This window comes from Elaeis guineensis, chromosome 1 (genome assembly GCF_000442705.2).
Source record: "Elaeis guineensis isolate ETL-2024a chromosome 1, EG11, whole genome shotgun sequence".
Taxonomy (NCBI): Eukaryota; Viridiplantae; Streptophyta; class Magnoliopsida; order Arecales; family Arecaceae; genus Elaeis; species Elaeis guineensis.
This window is the reverse complement of record NC_025993.2, coordinates 120,442,544-120,455,742: the sequence shown is the minus strand read 5'-3', so window position 1 is coordinate 120,455,742 and position 13,199 is coordinate 120,442,544. Positions and strand designations below refer to the sequence as shown.

The following is a 13,199-nucleotide window of genomic DNA, read 5'->3' as shown; positions in this document are numbered from 1 at the left end:
TGAATTGCTATACAATATATCATCCCTCAATAAAATATTTTAAATAAATGAATCTATAATAGTGGCAAATGAAAGAGCAAAAGTTTTTTCAATTTCATTAAAAAAAAATTTTTTTTTCACTCGACCAACCGTGAGCAATATCCAAACAACATTTCTTATCCCTTGTTGGCATCCATATATACAAATTAAGAAAATAATTATAATCACTGCTTTATATAAGATCATATTTCGAAAAAAAGATAAGCTTAGCAAAATTTAAAAAAAAAAGGGATAAGGCTTATACCTGTTCATGCCTTTGTAAATTAATATATTTGATGTAACTTTTTCCTCTCCAAGTAAACCCACATCTATCCAAACAGTGCACAAACAGTTGTTTTCCCTTGGCTAGGACTATTTGATGTAACTTATTCAGTTGCAAAACTCACTTGACAAGTATAAGCTTATATTTATGTCTTCTCTCGTCTTAGCTCTTGAATACATAAAATGCTAGAAAAAATTTACACCAAAATCTTATTTCACTGTTCTAAAATATCTTATTAAAATAATTTTTATTTTAGTAAAAACCATGGTGTGGATGTTCTTAGCTAGGAGACGTCCTTTCGTGGCGTCACCGTATCTCCCCATCCTTTCTCCGCTCTCCTTCCTCGCATACGAAGACCCTGGCACGGCTTAAATTTACAAAAACGCCCTCCAGCCGGCTGCTAGATCTCTCTCGAGAGCAACCAACCGGTCGCCGCTTGGAACTAGAAAACATAAACAAACGAGAGGGAGGGGCTCCAAATGCCCGATACGTTACGGCACGAGAGCTAAGGGGGGGAAGGAACCGGGGAAACGGGGTGGGAAACCGGGAATGATGGGGAAGAAGGGCGTTCCCGATTGGCTCAACAGCCCGCTTTGGTCCTCCCATCCATCCGACGTCCGATACGCCACCAAATCCACCTCCCCCGATCCGCCACCGCGACCTCCGCCGCCGCCGCCGCCCTCCGATCCTTCTCCTCCGCCGCCACCGCTTCCCGATCCGACCAGAGAGGAACCGAGCCCGTCGGGGGTCCCGCCGGAGGAGGACTCCCTCCAGTCCCAGCTCCTGACCGAGTTCAAGCTCACGGTTAGGGTTTCTATTGTTTCATTGCTCCGTATTTGGTTTTTATCTTGTTTGGATTTTGTTTGGTGATTTGTTTGTGTTGATTAGCTGTCGAAGAAGGTAGTAAATCTTGGGGAATTGAGAAGATTAACGTGCCAGGGTATTCCTGATGGCGCTGCAATCCGTCCAACCGTATGGAAGGTCTTTAATCCATTCCCGTTACCCCCTTTATTTTGCTGATTGGTTTCGTTTATATCTTTGGGTCGCTCTGAGTTAATTCAGCTAGAAAGCATGAATGTTAAGAGTTTACTCCCCTGTTGTCTGTTCAATTCAAACATTTGGTCGATATTCTCATTCATTTTGGCAACTAGAGTCTGCTGCGTTATGCTGCTAATTTTTAAATAATGTAATTTCTTTCTGAAGGATGTTCTGAGTTGTGAAAATTCAGCTTTGTTTATACTTGATGCAATTCCTTCATGAGACTGATTTAGTTGATCGGGACAAGGCTTGATAGTTATGGAATGGAATTTAGTATTACAAAATCTGTAGCACTGTATATTTCTTAAAACAATGCATTTACCATGCATAGTCAGAAGATTGGTGCTGATTAGGCCAATGGCAAAGATCTGTAGTTAGGGTTCCTTTATTTCCTTTTTTTTTCAAAGGGGTGGGGGGCTTGGGGGGGGGGGGGGGGGGGTGGTCAATTTACATGACAAAAGTTTGGAAATAATTTAAATGATACTTTTTTTTTAAAAAAAATGTATATGAAGAATTAGTGCTATAGAACTATTGCTGGATTTGTCTACTTATTCATTTGGAAACAAGCATGGGGATGGCAAGATTATCAAAGAATAAGAACATCACTGCCACCAAGAGCAGAACATGCCTTGTTAATTGTATCCTTAAGCAACCTTGAGTCTTGAATGCTTCATGAGTAAATCATGAAATCATGAATCTTTGAATAATTCTTGATCAGTACAATTACTGGAAAACCATTTGGCCAATCAAAAGATCATGAATACTTCTTACTTTAATAGTATGAAAGTATTTTTACTATATCTTTATGTGTGAGGGCTCAAGTACAAGTTAAGATTTTGATGCCTCTTTAAGTCAGTTTCATGTTTAACTCTTTCATATCTAACTCCATATATGTTATGAAACCAAGATTTTTAGTTAAATTTAGGATCTTTGTTTTGGCTTTAACATAACATTTCGGCTTGTTTAGATATTTGGGCAAAAATTACCGAAGGATTGAAAAAATCTAGGAAGAAAATGATGCTTTAGGAGAAGAAGAAAAAACTAACCTTGTTTTTTATTGTATTTGTTGTTTGGTTGATTGTAGCAAAATACATAAGAATTTCTTTTCTAAATGGTTAAGGAATACAACTAAAGAAAGTTTCTTAATGTTGAATATCTGAATCCATGCCTAACAAAATTATTGGAATCTGGTGTGTCAAGACTGCCAGACAAGAGAATATCATCCAATCTTCTTTGTTTCAGAAGGAAAGCAATGAAGATGAGAAAAAAAATATATTTTCATTTTAACTAGGCTTGAGCACCTTTTCTGATTACCTATCCTATACCATAAAACATGATTGTACTGTCCCAATTCCCAAATATAAGAGAAATAAACACCCCAAAAGAAAACAAACCTAATAAAAGCATCATTGCAGATGCCTCTACATGTCAACAATGCTGGCATATCTTCTTCATCGTCCTTTTCTAATCTTCTTTCTTTTTTGTCTTCCTTTTTTAACCCATCTTGATTCCAACCTTTGTGGTGTGTGGGTTGGTGGGGGTGGGGGGGGGGGGCACCCTATCTACAGCAGTGGTAGGTTCTGCACTTGTGCAGATTGGAATCTGAAGGCTGGCCATTCGAGTAAAACGTGAAAGGGATAGGGAGCAGATGAGATTAGGACACGTTTAGAGAGGGCGATGTTTTGTTTGAAGGGGCATTGTTTAGTTTCAAGAAACTGAGTGGACTTCACTCGCAAAGCATGGGTTAGAAAAACCCCAAAAGAAGTGGAATTTCTTTTCCCTATAAAATCTCTTTCTTTTCATGATTTTCTGAACCTTTTATAATCTTACCCAAATAGTGAACTTGAAGGATTGTATTCCCATAAGGGTTAGGATTTCCATTGAAATGCTCTAATCCCATAGAAAACCATGGGATTTGATTGCATCTAGACAGGCCCTTTGGATGGGATTGAGAAGTGTATATGCCATTCTAAAGGGTAGCCACCTGGACCGATGTGGTCCCTCCATCCACTTGCTTAGCACCCAGACACCTATGTGGCCCTTGTATACCTACATGTGCCTAAACAGCATGTTTGGATCTCAGTCAGTCAGTTAATATGCACTATCTTTTAGAACTTTCAAGTATCATTAGCTTTGCTATATTTCCAACCTTCCATCAACACCATAGTTGCTTGTCTGATTTACATACTCAAATTTGTTAGAATTTTTTGAATGGTCATATTATTGTTTGATTTGTTGGAGAAATTTGTTAGTTTACTAGTTATATATGATAAGCAGGTTTTAAATAATGGTAGAAGTGTTTCTTTAATGCCATTTATTTATTTTTTTGCTCCTATGTTATTAATAAATTTACAGTCATTTTATATACTTATAAAATTTAAGTTACTTTTTGTTTATTTGGGATGCAAGCCATCTGAGCATTGGTCTATGCACCTCTCTGCTACTTAAGCATTTGCAGTCCCTTGCTTCTCACATACTGCAACACATTTTTGAATTATGAAATTCTGACTTACACATTAGACATAAAAAGAAAACATAAGCAAAATAGTAACGCTAATTTACCTTTAAAGTGCTTTCATGGTGACATGGCAATTTTAGGAGTCTTGAGTGAAAATAAAATTCATATGCCTTTGTTTTTTGAACTTTTCTTCTTATTCAAAATTAATTTAATTTTTTTGGTAGCGAGCAGCTCCTCTTGGGGTATTTGCCACATGATCGGACGCTATGGGCACATGAATTGGATAAGAGACGTTCTCAATATAAGGCTTTCAAAGATGAGCTTCTGCTAAATCCTGTAAGTTATCTGGAGTGTTTTCAAACCAGTGGTTGTTTTTCTTCTAGCATTTTGAATGGTAATCATTAATGTAAAATATGGATTCAAGCCAATGTGCATGTATTTACGCAGTAAGCGAAGGATATCCAACCATAGAAGAACATGTAATATGTATACATTTAATATGTTTGTTTATGTGCTTGTCTTTTACCATCCCATTCAATGGCCTCTGAAAGCTTTTGTTGCTAGTCAGTCAGAAATCACGCGAAGATTGGAGGAATCAGCTGGTTCCAAAACTGAAGAGATGAATTGCAAAGGAAGTGGCTTGCTTCAGAGGTCAGAAATTACTGATGGGGAACATCCTCTGAGCCTTGGGAAGACCAGCATTTGGAATCAATACTTCCAGGTACTGCTTTGAGATTGAATGTAACTTGTGATCTGTATATGACTGTTCTCCATTTTATTAGAATACCATTACGTGATAAACAAAACAACTAAAACAAATTGTTCATTTCATGCATGAACAGTGTTAAAACATGTTTTTGTGTAATCTAATTCAATTTTTCCATGTGTCACATTAACTTCATAATACACATTTCTTTTCCTCAATTAGTTCTCAGCTTTCTGAACAGATAATCACCCTACTAGGAAATAAAGCATATGCTGTCATCTAGTTTAAAGATCTCATGCCTCCTAACTTTTACTTGATAGCATTTTCTGAAAAACCATTTTTTCTAGTTTTGAGCAAGTCAAAGAATTATTACTATGAAAACAGCCATCCGATTTGTCCAATGCAGCACCAATATGTTTAGCAAGGTGACTTTGCTGGTAAGTACCAGTGCACATCATGCTGCAGACCCATCAGTTTTCTGTTAAGAATCATGGACTGAAAGTCAAGGGAGTGAATTGGATATTCTAACAAGGTGTTGGAATGTGAAAAGGGGTGGCTTTAGTAAGAAACTATATAATAGAACACTATAGGGATCTGAGAAAAACTCCTATATATATAACTGCATTTATCAAAATCTTTGATAAAAACAACTGGATGGATGTCTGCATCTGAAGTCTATCATCAGGGCTATTTATTGCTTGAAGCCACATATAATACTAAATGTTAGGGCACCAGTCATGGAAAAGGGATCTTTCTACAAGTTATATGTTATTTACAGTTATCTAGGTGTCTTTTCATTCATGTGCTGACATATTTCCAAATAGATTAACAATGTTTAGCTGTTCAGGACACAGAGATCATAGAACAGATTGATCGGGACGTAAAACGTACCCATCCAGATATGCAGTTTTTCTCTGGGGACTCTTCCTTTGCAAAGTCTAATCAGGTGAGCTTTTCTCTCTTCATATCGTGGGTATCCTGTTTTTGATATATCAGCTGCACTGGGCTGATTGTATTCTTTGTCTTGTTTTCAGGAGGCTTTGAGGCGCATACTTACTATCTTTGCAAAACTAAATCCCGGTATAAGATATGTACAAGGAATGAATGAAGTTTTAGCACCACTCTTCTATGTATTCAGGAATGATCCAGATGAGAATAATGCTGTAAGGAATCTGATATTAGTACCAATTTGCTTAAAGTGGCTTTACTTTCTTTTTCTTTTTTTTTAAAAAAAAGAAAAATGTACACACACCACCCCCTACCAAGTGTATTGTACTGCACCAGTAACAAACCGAGACTTGGTACAAAGGGCAAACCGAGTCTCAGTGCCAAACTGACCCCTGTACTGGGCATACCAACATTTTATCTGCATGGTTCATGGGTTCAGTACCGGGATTGCTAACCTTGATCATGATAGATGAATTTTAAGAGAATTTTCTTTACTGTGGTTCGTTGTTTGTTTCTGATATTTTAGTATGCATGTAACATCATTAAATTGCATGAGGTTTATTTTGGTTTTCATACTATGTTACTTTTTAAGAAGGAAACTTTGAGGTCTAATGGTTTCTGCTGAAGAAGTTGAAGTGTACAGAACTCACTGTTTAAATTTCTAGTAACCTAGAAAGCATCCTAATCCTTTCTACTTCAAAATTTGCTGCATTGTTACCTTCCTTCCTGTTGAGGGTTGCTTATGTATATCAAGTGAAAAGAAGGAAGATCAAGGGATTTGGAACAAAATAAAGGAAACAGAGATGGAACAGAATAAGCAGATGAGACTTATATGGTCTGAGTAAGCTACAAGATAGAAGCTTTAGGTGGATCTTTGTTATGTATGAAGATTTCCATTGGGCATAAATGTGACTGGAAATAGAAGTTAAGGCTTTAGGATAGTTTTAGCTGTATTGAGTATAAGGTTTTACATCCCGACGGGACGAGGGGAATCCCGACCATCCCATCCTATTCCTGTGAGAAAATCGGGTCAGAATGGGTTTGGGACTCTGAAGCCCCTTCATATAGAGAGGGAAGAAGAAAGAGGGAAGAAGTTAAAGAAGAAAAGATAAAGAAAAGGAAATAGTGAAAGGAAAGAAGAAGAAAAATGACAAAAAGAAAGGAAGGGAGAAGAAAAAGAAAGAAAAAGGAAATGAAAGGAAGGTAGAAGAAAAGAAATAAAAGGAAAGAAATAAAAAACAAAAGAAGAAAAGAAATAAAGAAAAGAAGAAGGGGAGAGAGACGGAAGATATTTATTAGGATGCATGTCCGAGATTGTTGTCTGGACGGGATGGGATAGAAGAGCGTCCCATTCCATATTTCCCTAAGATTCAAAACCTTGATTGAATATATATGTTTTTTTTTTTTTTTATTTTGGGTTGATATTTTGTGCTACTCCAGGATGGTACATTTTTATGCCTTCTAAGTTATAGAATGATATTTTTCTAAATTGGGGTCCCGGTTGGTGGATGAAGTATTATTTGCTTACTTCACTTGTTGGTCCTACCATATTGGTTTCTTTAAGTTCAAGAATATGAGGAAAGTGGAAAAGAGTCGAAACATGCAAGTGGCTACATTAGGGAGTTAAGTGTGGATGTCTTCCATTGTACTTTTCTTTTCTCCCATTTAGATAACAATTTCATATACTTCATATCCAGTTCATGATGCCATATTGCTGGTTTGGCTCTTTGTTAGACTATTGATGACATCTTGTGCCCGGTTGTTGCTGTAATTTTATGGATTTGTTCTTCTTTTGTTCTCATCAATCATAGAACTACATTTCTCCTTTATCTAAATGATTTTATTTTAACGTTAATGTCCTTTCTATTGTTTCAAACCAGCATGCTGAAAGTATACTGACTTTATTCTATATTACCAGTCTTATCCTTGGCATCAATCTTTAACCTAAACCAGTTTCTTTTGAGCCTAAACCTTCAATTATATGTGACACTTAATATTCAGACATACCCAGGTCTTTGCTTTATGAATTTCAGTGCAGAGCTAAACTTGGATCTTTAACCATGGCCCATAGAAGTGGAAAAATCTTTTGCAGACATGCATTTCAATGAGAGACTGCTAAAAAGTAAAGCGTCTAGCTGATAGAAGTAGAAAAATATCTCAAGAATATAACCAAATCAGACCTTCCCAAGTCGTTGCTTTTATCACTGGTATAGAGCTAAACTTAGGATTTTCACCAGGTTCAATGGAGGCAGAAAAATCTTTTGTGGGCATGAGATGTGATGATATGCTGGTAAAAATAAAGCACAAATGGATTTTCAGCAACTAAATCAATTACTTGAAGAACAGGTTACTGCTTTAATGTAACAAGCTTACATGATCCTCCTCTTTTGGTTGACCAGATTTTCAAAGAGCATGTGGAAGAGAAGGGGAAAAAATGAAAAAGATCAATGAGAGCACAAGAATGTTAATAAACTTGCTTGCTGTTGTTAGTGGTGATATGACAGCTTGTATGTGGACAATTGAATGCACACTAATATAACCTATATGCTTGTTTGGTGTGGATTGATCAACATATTTATCTTCAGTATATTCAACAACTTCAAATTTCCTATGAAGGACTTAGTGCATCCTTCAACTCAATAATGAAATAGTTTGTAATTATTGCTAATATCAATAAACTGGAAATGTTTATGACAAAAGAAGTTGAAAGATGAGGTTCCAGAAAAGAAACTAAAGGAGAGCCAAAATATGCATTCTAGGATCTCCTACAGTCCTACTTGAGATTTTAAAACTAGTACAGAGGGTGGTACTGATTTTCTGTGGACCGGTACATAATGTGTCTGTCACGTACTGGCTTACAATACATCTGTGCCAGTCTGTCCTGAGGCAAATTTTTGAGTGAATATGAGAACACTCAGGTATCCTCTCCATCAACCAAATTGTTTTTAGGTGAGTGAATTTGAGCCATTGGATAATCAAGGGATGAGAAGGTTGGGATGTTGGAGTGTTAACCTCCGCTTCCTCCCATGCTCCAAGACCCACCACATATTCTCTCTTCCTCCAACTCAGTTCCTCTTCTCTCTGGTGAACCTCCTCAACACCTCCTCCTGCAGGCGATCCTCCTTGGCTCTACCAGTGGCCCCATGGGCTCCTCCCTCCACCGACCCTCCTCAGCTTCTCTCTTTCCCTCTCAGCTCCTGCTGCTGCTGCTCTCTCTCTCTCTCTCTCTCTCTCTCTCTCTCTCTCTCTCTTGTGTCCACCGCCAGCATCCTCATGCAACTGTTGCCTTCTCCTACATGGCTTGGAGGTTGGAGGTGATGGCAGAGCGGTCCTAAACTGTGAACCACTGTGCTGGAATTGCTGCTCCACCTCCACCTCCACCTCCAACACTGCTCTATTGCTGCTTCCTTCTCCAACACCACCCCATTGCCCCTTTTGGCACCATGCCACCTTATTTCACATGTTTTGGCATCCCATACCTATGTTGGTTGCAGTTTCATATTGATATGATCGGAACGGTACATTATCGATGCTATTGTCCCATTTTGATGATAGTTGGATCTTTCTCCCACTTCTATGTCAGTATGGATAGGACAATCAGACTAGGGACATGGTTTGCCTGTGATTAACAAATTGAAGTAATTTATGAAGGAACATTCACAGCTGAAAGGGTCATAGCCTTGATAAGGCAGCGATGATTGATTATTTTCTAATCTTTTGCAATAGAAAAACATCATGATGAAAGAAGTTAAAAGTAGGTTTTAGGGGGCGAAGCCAAAAGAGAACCAGAATTTAAGTCATTTCATGTTAATTTTTCTTCAAAAAAAGTTGCACAGTAAACCTATTACATTAAGGTGTGTATCAAATATGGATGAAGACTTAATCAATATGAAGCAACCAAGTTCATGTGTAGAAACAATCTCCGAAATAAGGCATAGAAAGAATTTGTAATCAAGTGGTGATGACTCTGTCCATTTCTATATCGCTGAACCTATCCTTCATTCAGCAATCATAATGTGTTCCTGTGTTTTACAATGTAGCTCATGTACACATGTCGTAAAGGCATGGTCTGTGCATCTGGAGTCAATCTGGAGCACAAGATTGTGGTCATGTCCGTTGTAAGTGCTTGAGACCAAGTCTGATTCGGGTGAGGGAACAATCAAAACAAATGATCCAACCATGATTTAGAAGGGGAAATGCTCTAGTATCTTCTTTTTTTAATCTCTGAAACTCAAGGGGAACAACTAATTTACAAAAGCCATGTTATTTATAATGTTCATACAACTAACTGTCAATATTGTGAATGTATTCACATATGAACCATTTAAAGAATACCCTAACAGATTATCGTATTAACCCAGGAAGTTGAGATCTTTCGGTAATCCAACTGGAACTTCAAGTCTTACTTACATACTTTAATGTGATCCAAACTTTTATCCTAATTCTGAAGCTGGATGTTAACTCTTAGAATCATGTTGATGAATTGTAATAATTATTTTTTCAAACATTTTGGGCTTAAATTTACATTCAAAGAAACTGTTGCCTTGGAAAAAGTAATTTTCTTTCTGAATTTCTTTTGTGGTACCAATTTAGCCATGCTTGGTTGGCCTTGACTTTTGAAACACATCATTGAGATGTGAGACTGAGATGATGTTGGTCTCTCAAGAAGGTTCCTCATGAGGATTATTTTGCACCTATCTGTAGAAATTGTAAGCAATATACATCATTCAACCATAGGCATGAATGTAGTTGTAAATTTCAGAAAGAGCATAACATTAAACTTATACACTGATGTATGATTTTGGGAGAATATGGTTTCTACAACTCCACATTATTATTCTTACTACCCTTTTGTCTCACTAACTAGCTTTACCATTTTGTGATGCGCACAGGCCTATGCAGAAGCAGACACATTCTTTTGTTTTGTCGAGTTATTGAGTGGGTTCAGAGATAATTTTTGCAAGCAGCTTGACAATAGTGTTGTTGGTATACGTTCTACAATTGCCAAATTATCACAGCTTCTAAAAAGACATGATGAAGAGCTTTGGCGTCATTTAGAGGTTACAACAAAAGTAAGACTTTTTGAAGATTTTGAGTTACTTGAATGTTTTGACATGTTTGTGTTTTCCACCATGTACTTTTTTCTTTTTAATGTTTCAGAAAAACTTTTTTGAAGCATGTATGTATTCCTTGATTAGCATTCGTAATGATTATGCTCGTAGTGCAAGCTGAGTTGTGGAGTAGTTTTGTGAGCATGAGGAACTATCTTCAGTTTACATACCAAAAAATGAATATAAATAAAAGATGTCCTGTCATTTGGTTTTCTGCTGGTGGTACTAATTCACATTTTTTATGTAAATATTAAATACTATCACTAAGCTGAAGATCAACAAAGATGATTGTCTTATTTACAGAGAAACTTGTAAGGTATAGCTTCACTGTTTTGGCTTTTTTAGCTTGTGCGGAGGATCAACAAAAGTTTGTGTAAAGGACCAGCAGTTTTAGTAAGTTAAAGACCGCTTAATTTCATTTATCCAGTGACCAGGAACCTTCTTTACTATATCAAGAAATTGTGGTGGGTTTCCTGCATGTGGAAGTACTTGAATGGCTTTTGTTTTTTTCCGATTCAATATTAGTACCTGATGTGGTTTTTATGTGGAGAAGTGTTTGATTTCTTCTTCCTATAACCCATTCTGAAGCTGTTATATTGATATGGATCTATTAATCTTTGTGCCTGGTGTCAATTTCATAGGTTGCCATCTCTTCCCTGCTTGCTAAAGCAACTTTACTTGCGAGTGTGTCAATCAATTTTGATAGAAAGGTACTTGATCTGTCTACTGTGACAGAAGGGGTGTATAAAACCATCAAGAAATGAAACTTGCATGTAATTAACAAGCTGATTCTCTAGTAGGAAGGGTATTCCAGTAAGTAGAATATAGCTATTTATAATGGCCACATGCATAGTTTGTCAGTCAGGTCTTTGGTCTCTAACAAATGTGTATCTTAATGCTGCACATCTTTAGGAGCCCCCTATCACTCAGTCTATCCTTTTTCTCTCCTTTCTCTTTTCTTGCATTTCATGTCTAGTCCGTGTTATTCAGTTTTAAAATTGTTTGGTCTATGATGATGGTACATGGTTTTATCTCCAAGAGGAATGGTAGATATTATTTCTGGAGAATGACAATTGAGGTGTAGGATGAAAATGACTGAAAGTCATTAGAAGATACTGTTGAGGAGAAAATTCAAGTAGTCCTGGTCTATGGCTGCATCTCACGGAAAGTACAAGCAATGATCCAGAACAAAAATGTATTGCTCGTACAACTTATATTCTATAGAAATAGAGTTTGCTTCAGATCCGCTGCTGAATGAAGCCGCTGACCTACCATCCCTTCTAGCCTTACCCGATTCGCCGGGAAGGGGGATTTGATGAGGCAACCAGATGGTTCGTCGAGTCAGGGTTTTTTTCAAAGATCCTAACTGAACCTGTACAGCCTTATGCTTCATTAAAACCAGTTTGGAAGATGGGTTTAAAGTGCTTTCCCAGTATCTGAAAGATGCAGATTGCATTTGCTAAGTAATGAATTGTGGTTGAAATGCTAGCTTACTGATATTGGAGCTGTGTAATTGCAGTTAAATTTTAATTGTGAAGCTTACTGATATCTTAGACATTTATAGCTTTATATGCCCATAATCAAGAATGTAAGCTTTTAATTTTATTTGTCAGATATCTACCATTATCATTTTGTCATTATTGTCCTACATTTCTGATTCTTCAGAGTTTATTATCTGCATATCACAGGTAAATCCACAGTTCTATGCATTTAGATGGATAACCCTACTATTGACTCAAGAGTTCAGTTTCACAGACTGCCTTCTTATCTGGGACACTCTATTAGGTGATCCGGAGGGCCCTCAGGTTTACTACTTTGGATGCTTTGCTCTATATCTGCTATCAGTGTGTTTGGGCTTTTTACGAGGACTCTAAATGAGGTTGAAAATTAAGAATAACACATTTTTTGTGCAGGAAACCTTACTACGGATATGCTGTGCCATGCTGATACTTGTTCGAAGACGTCTCTTAGCAGGTGATTTTACAGCCAATCTCAAGCTATTACAAAATTACCCGACCACAAACATCAGTCACCTCCTACATGTTGCTAACAAGTTGCGAGGACCAGTTGCTGGCTGACTTTCCATTTTCCATTCTGGCTTTTGGGTGTATTTGTGCATGAATTGTGGAAATTTGTTGGCCATGTAAATGTTTGTTCTGATAGTCATCTAACGCCTGAAAGAGTAGCAGCTTAGTTTTATGGGTTTTTAAATGCCCCTAGGTCGATGGTCGCCTTGTTGGCTCCCATTTATAGTGTTTTGAAGCTCTCTGGATGAGCGATCTGATTTTGCTGATCATACGAGGTATGCTGTGACCTACAAATTGCATTAGCATCCGCTTTAATTCATTGTGTTTCTGTGAAACATTTACTGTTGCACAGAAAAAAGATATTTATATATGTCCATGTGTGATTGATCAGTTTACTGCTGTATGTTCTTTTAAAATGGCGAGAGACGTTTTCTGGCAGCAAAGTCGAAGGTGTTTGATGAGATACGATGGAAAACTTGTAGATTCTGAAACTTCTTAAAGTGGTTCTGGAATGTTTGTGATGCCAGTGTAGACAATTGGAAACAACGCATAACAAGCTACGAGGTCGCGTACAGCACATGACTAAACGTGTAGTCCTAAGCTGTTGTAG

The 13,199-nt window shown here is 37.3% G+C and overlaps 1 protein-coding gene across 3 annotated transcripts; it reads left to right on the top strand.

Annotated features, from left to right (window-relative positions):
- The first annotated feature begins 732 nt into the window (after nt 1-732).
- LOC105038836 (uncharacterized) lies at nt 733-12,979 on the top strand. Of its 3 annotated transcripts, none has more exons than XM_010914747.4 (9): nt 733-1,105; nt 1,190-1,282; nt 4,029-4,133; nt 4,366-4,518; nt 5,351-5,449; nt 5,538-5,666; nt 10,344-10,523; nt 12,251-12,347; nt 12,476-12,979. In XM_010914747.4, exons 1-9 carry the CDS (start codon nt 851-853, stop codon nt 12,538-12,540), a joined length of 1,176 nt encoding a protein of 391 aa, XP_010913049.1. In that variant the 5' UTR covers nt 733-850; the 3' UTR covers nt 12,541-12,979. The 3 variants fall into 3 exon arrangements, with proteins under 3 accessions (XP_010913049.1, XP_010913048.1, XP_010913050.1); XM_010914746.4 differs by having other exon boundaries at nt 738-1,105; nt 12,251-12,367; XM_010914748.3 differs by having other exon boundaries at nt 841-1,105; nt 4,022-4,133; nt 12,251-12,367.
- The last annotated feature ends 220 nt before the right edge of the window (nt 12,980-13,199 follow it).

Coding starts and splice junctions, on each gene's coding strand:
- LOC105038836 (XM_010914746.4), top strand. CDS start 851: ATGATGGGGAAGAAGGGCGTTCCCGATTGGCTCAACAGCCCGCTTTGG. Junction 4,134..4,365: donor ATGAGCTTCTGCTAAATCCT/GTAAGTTATCTG, acceptor GTTGCTAGTCAG/TCAGAAATCACGCGAAGATT. Junction 5,450..5,537: donor CCTTTGCAAAGTCTAATCAG/GTGAGCTTTTCT, acceptor TCTTGTTTTCAG/GAGGCTTTGAGGCGCATACT.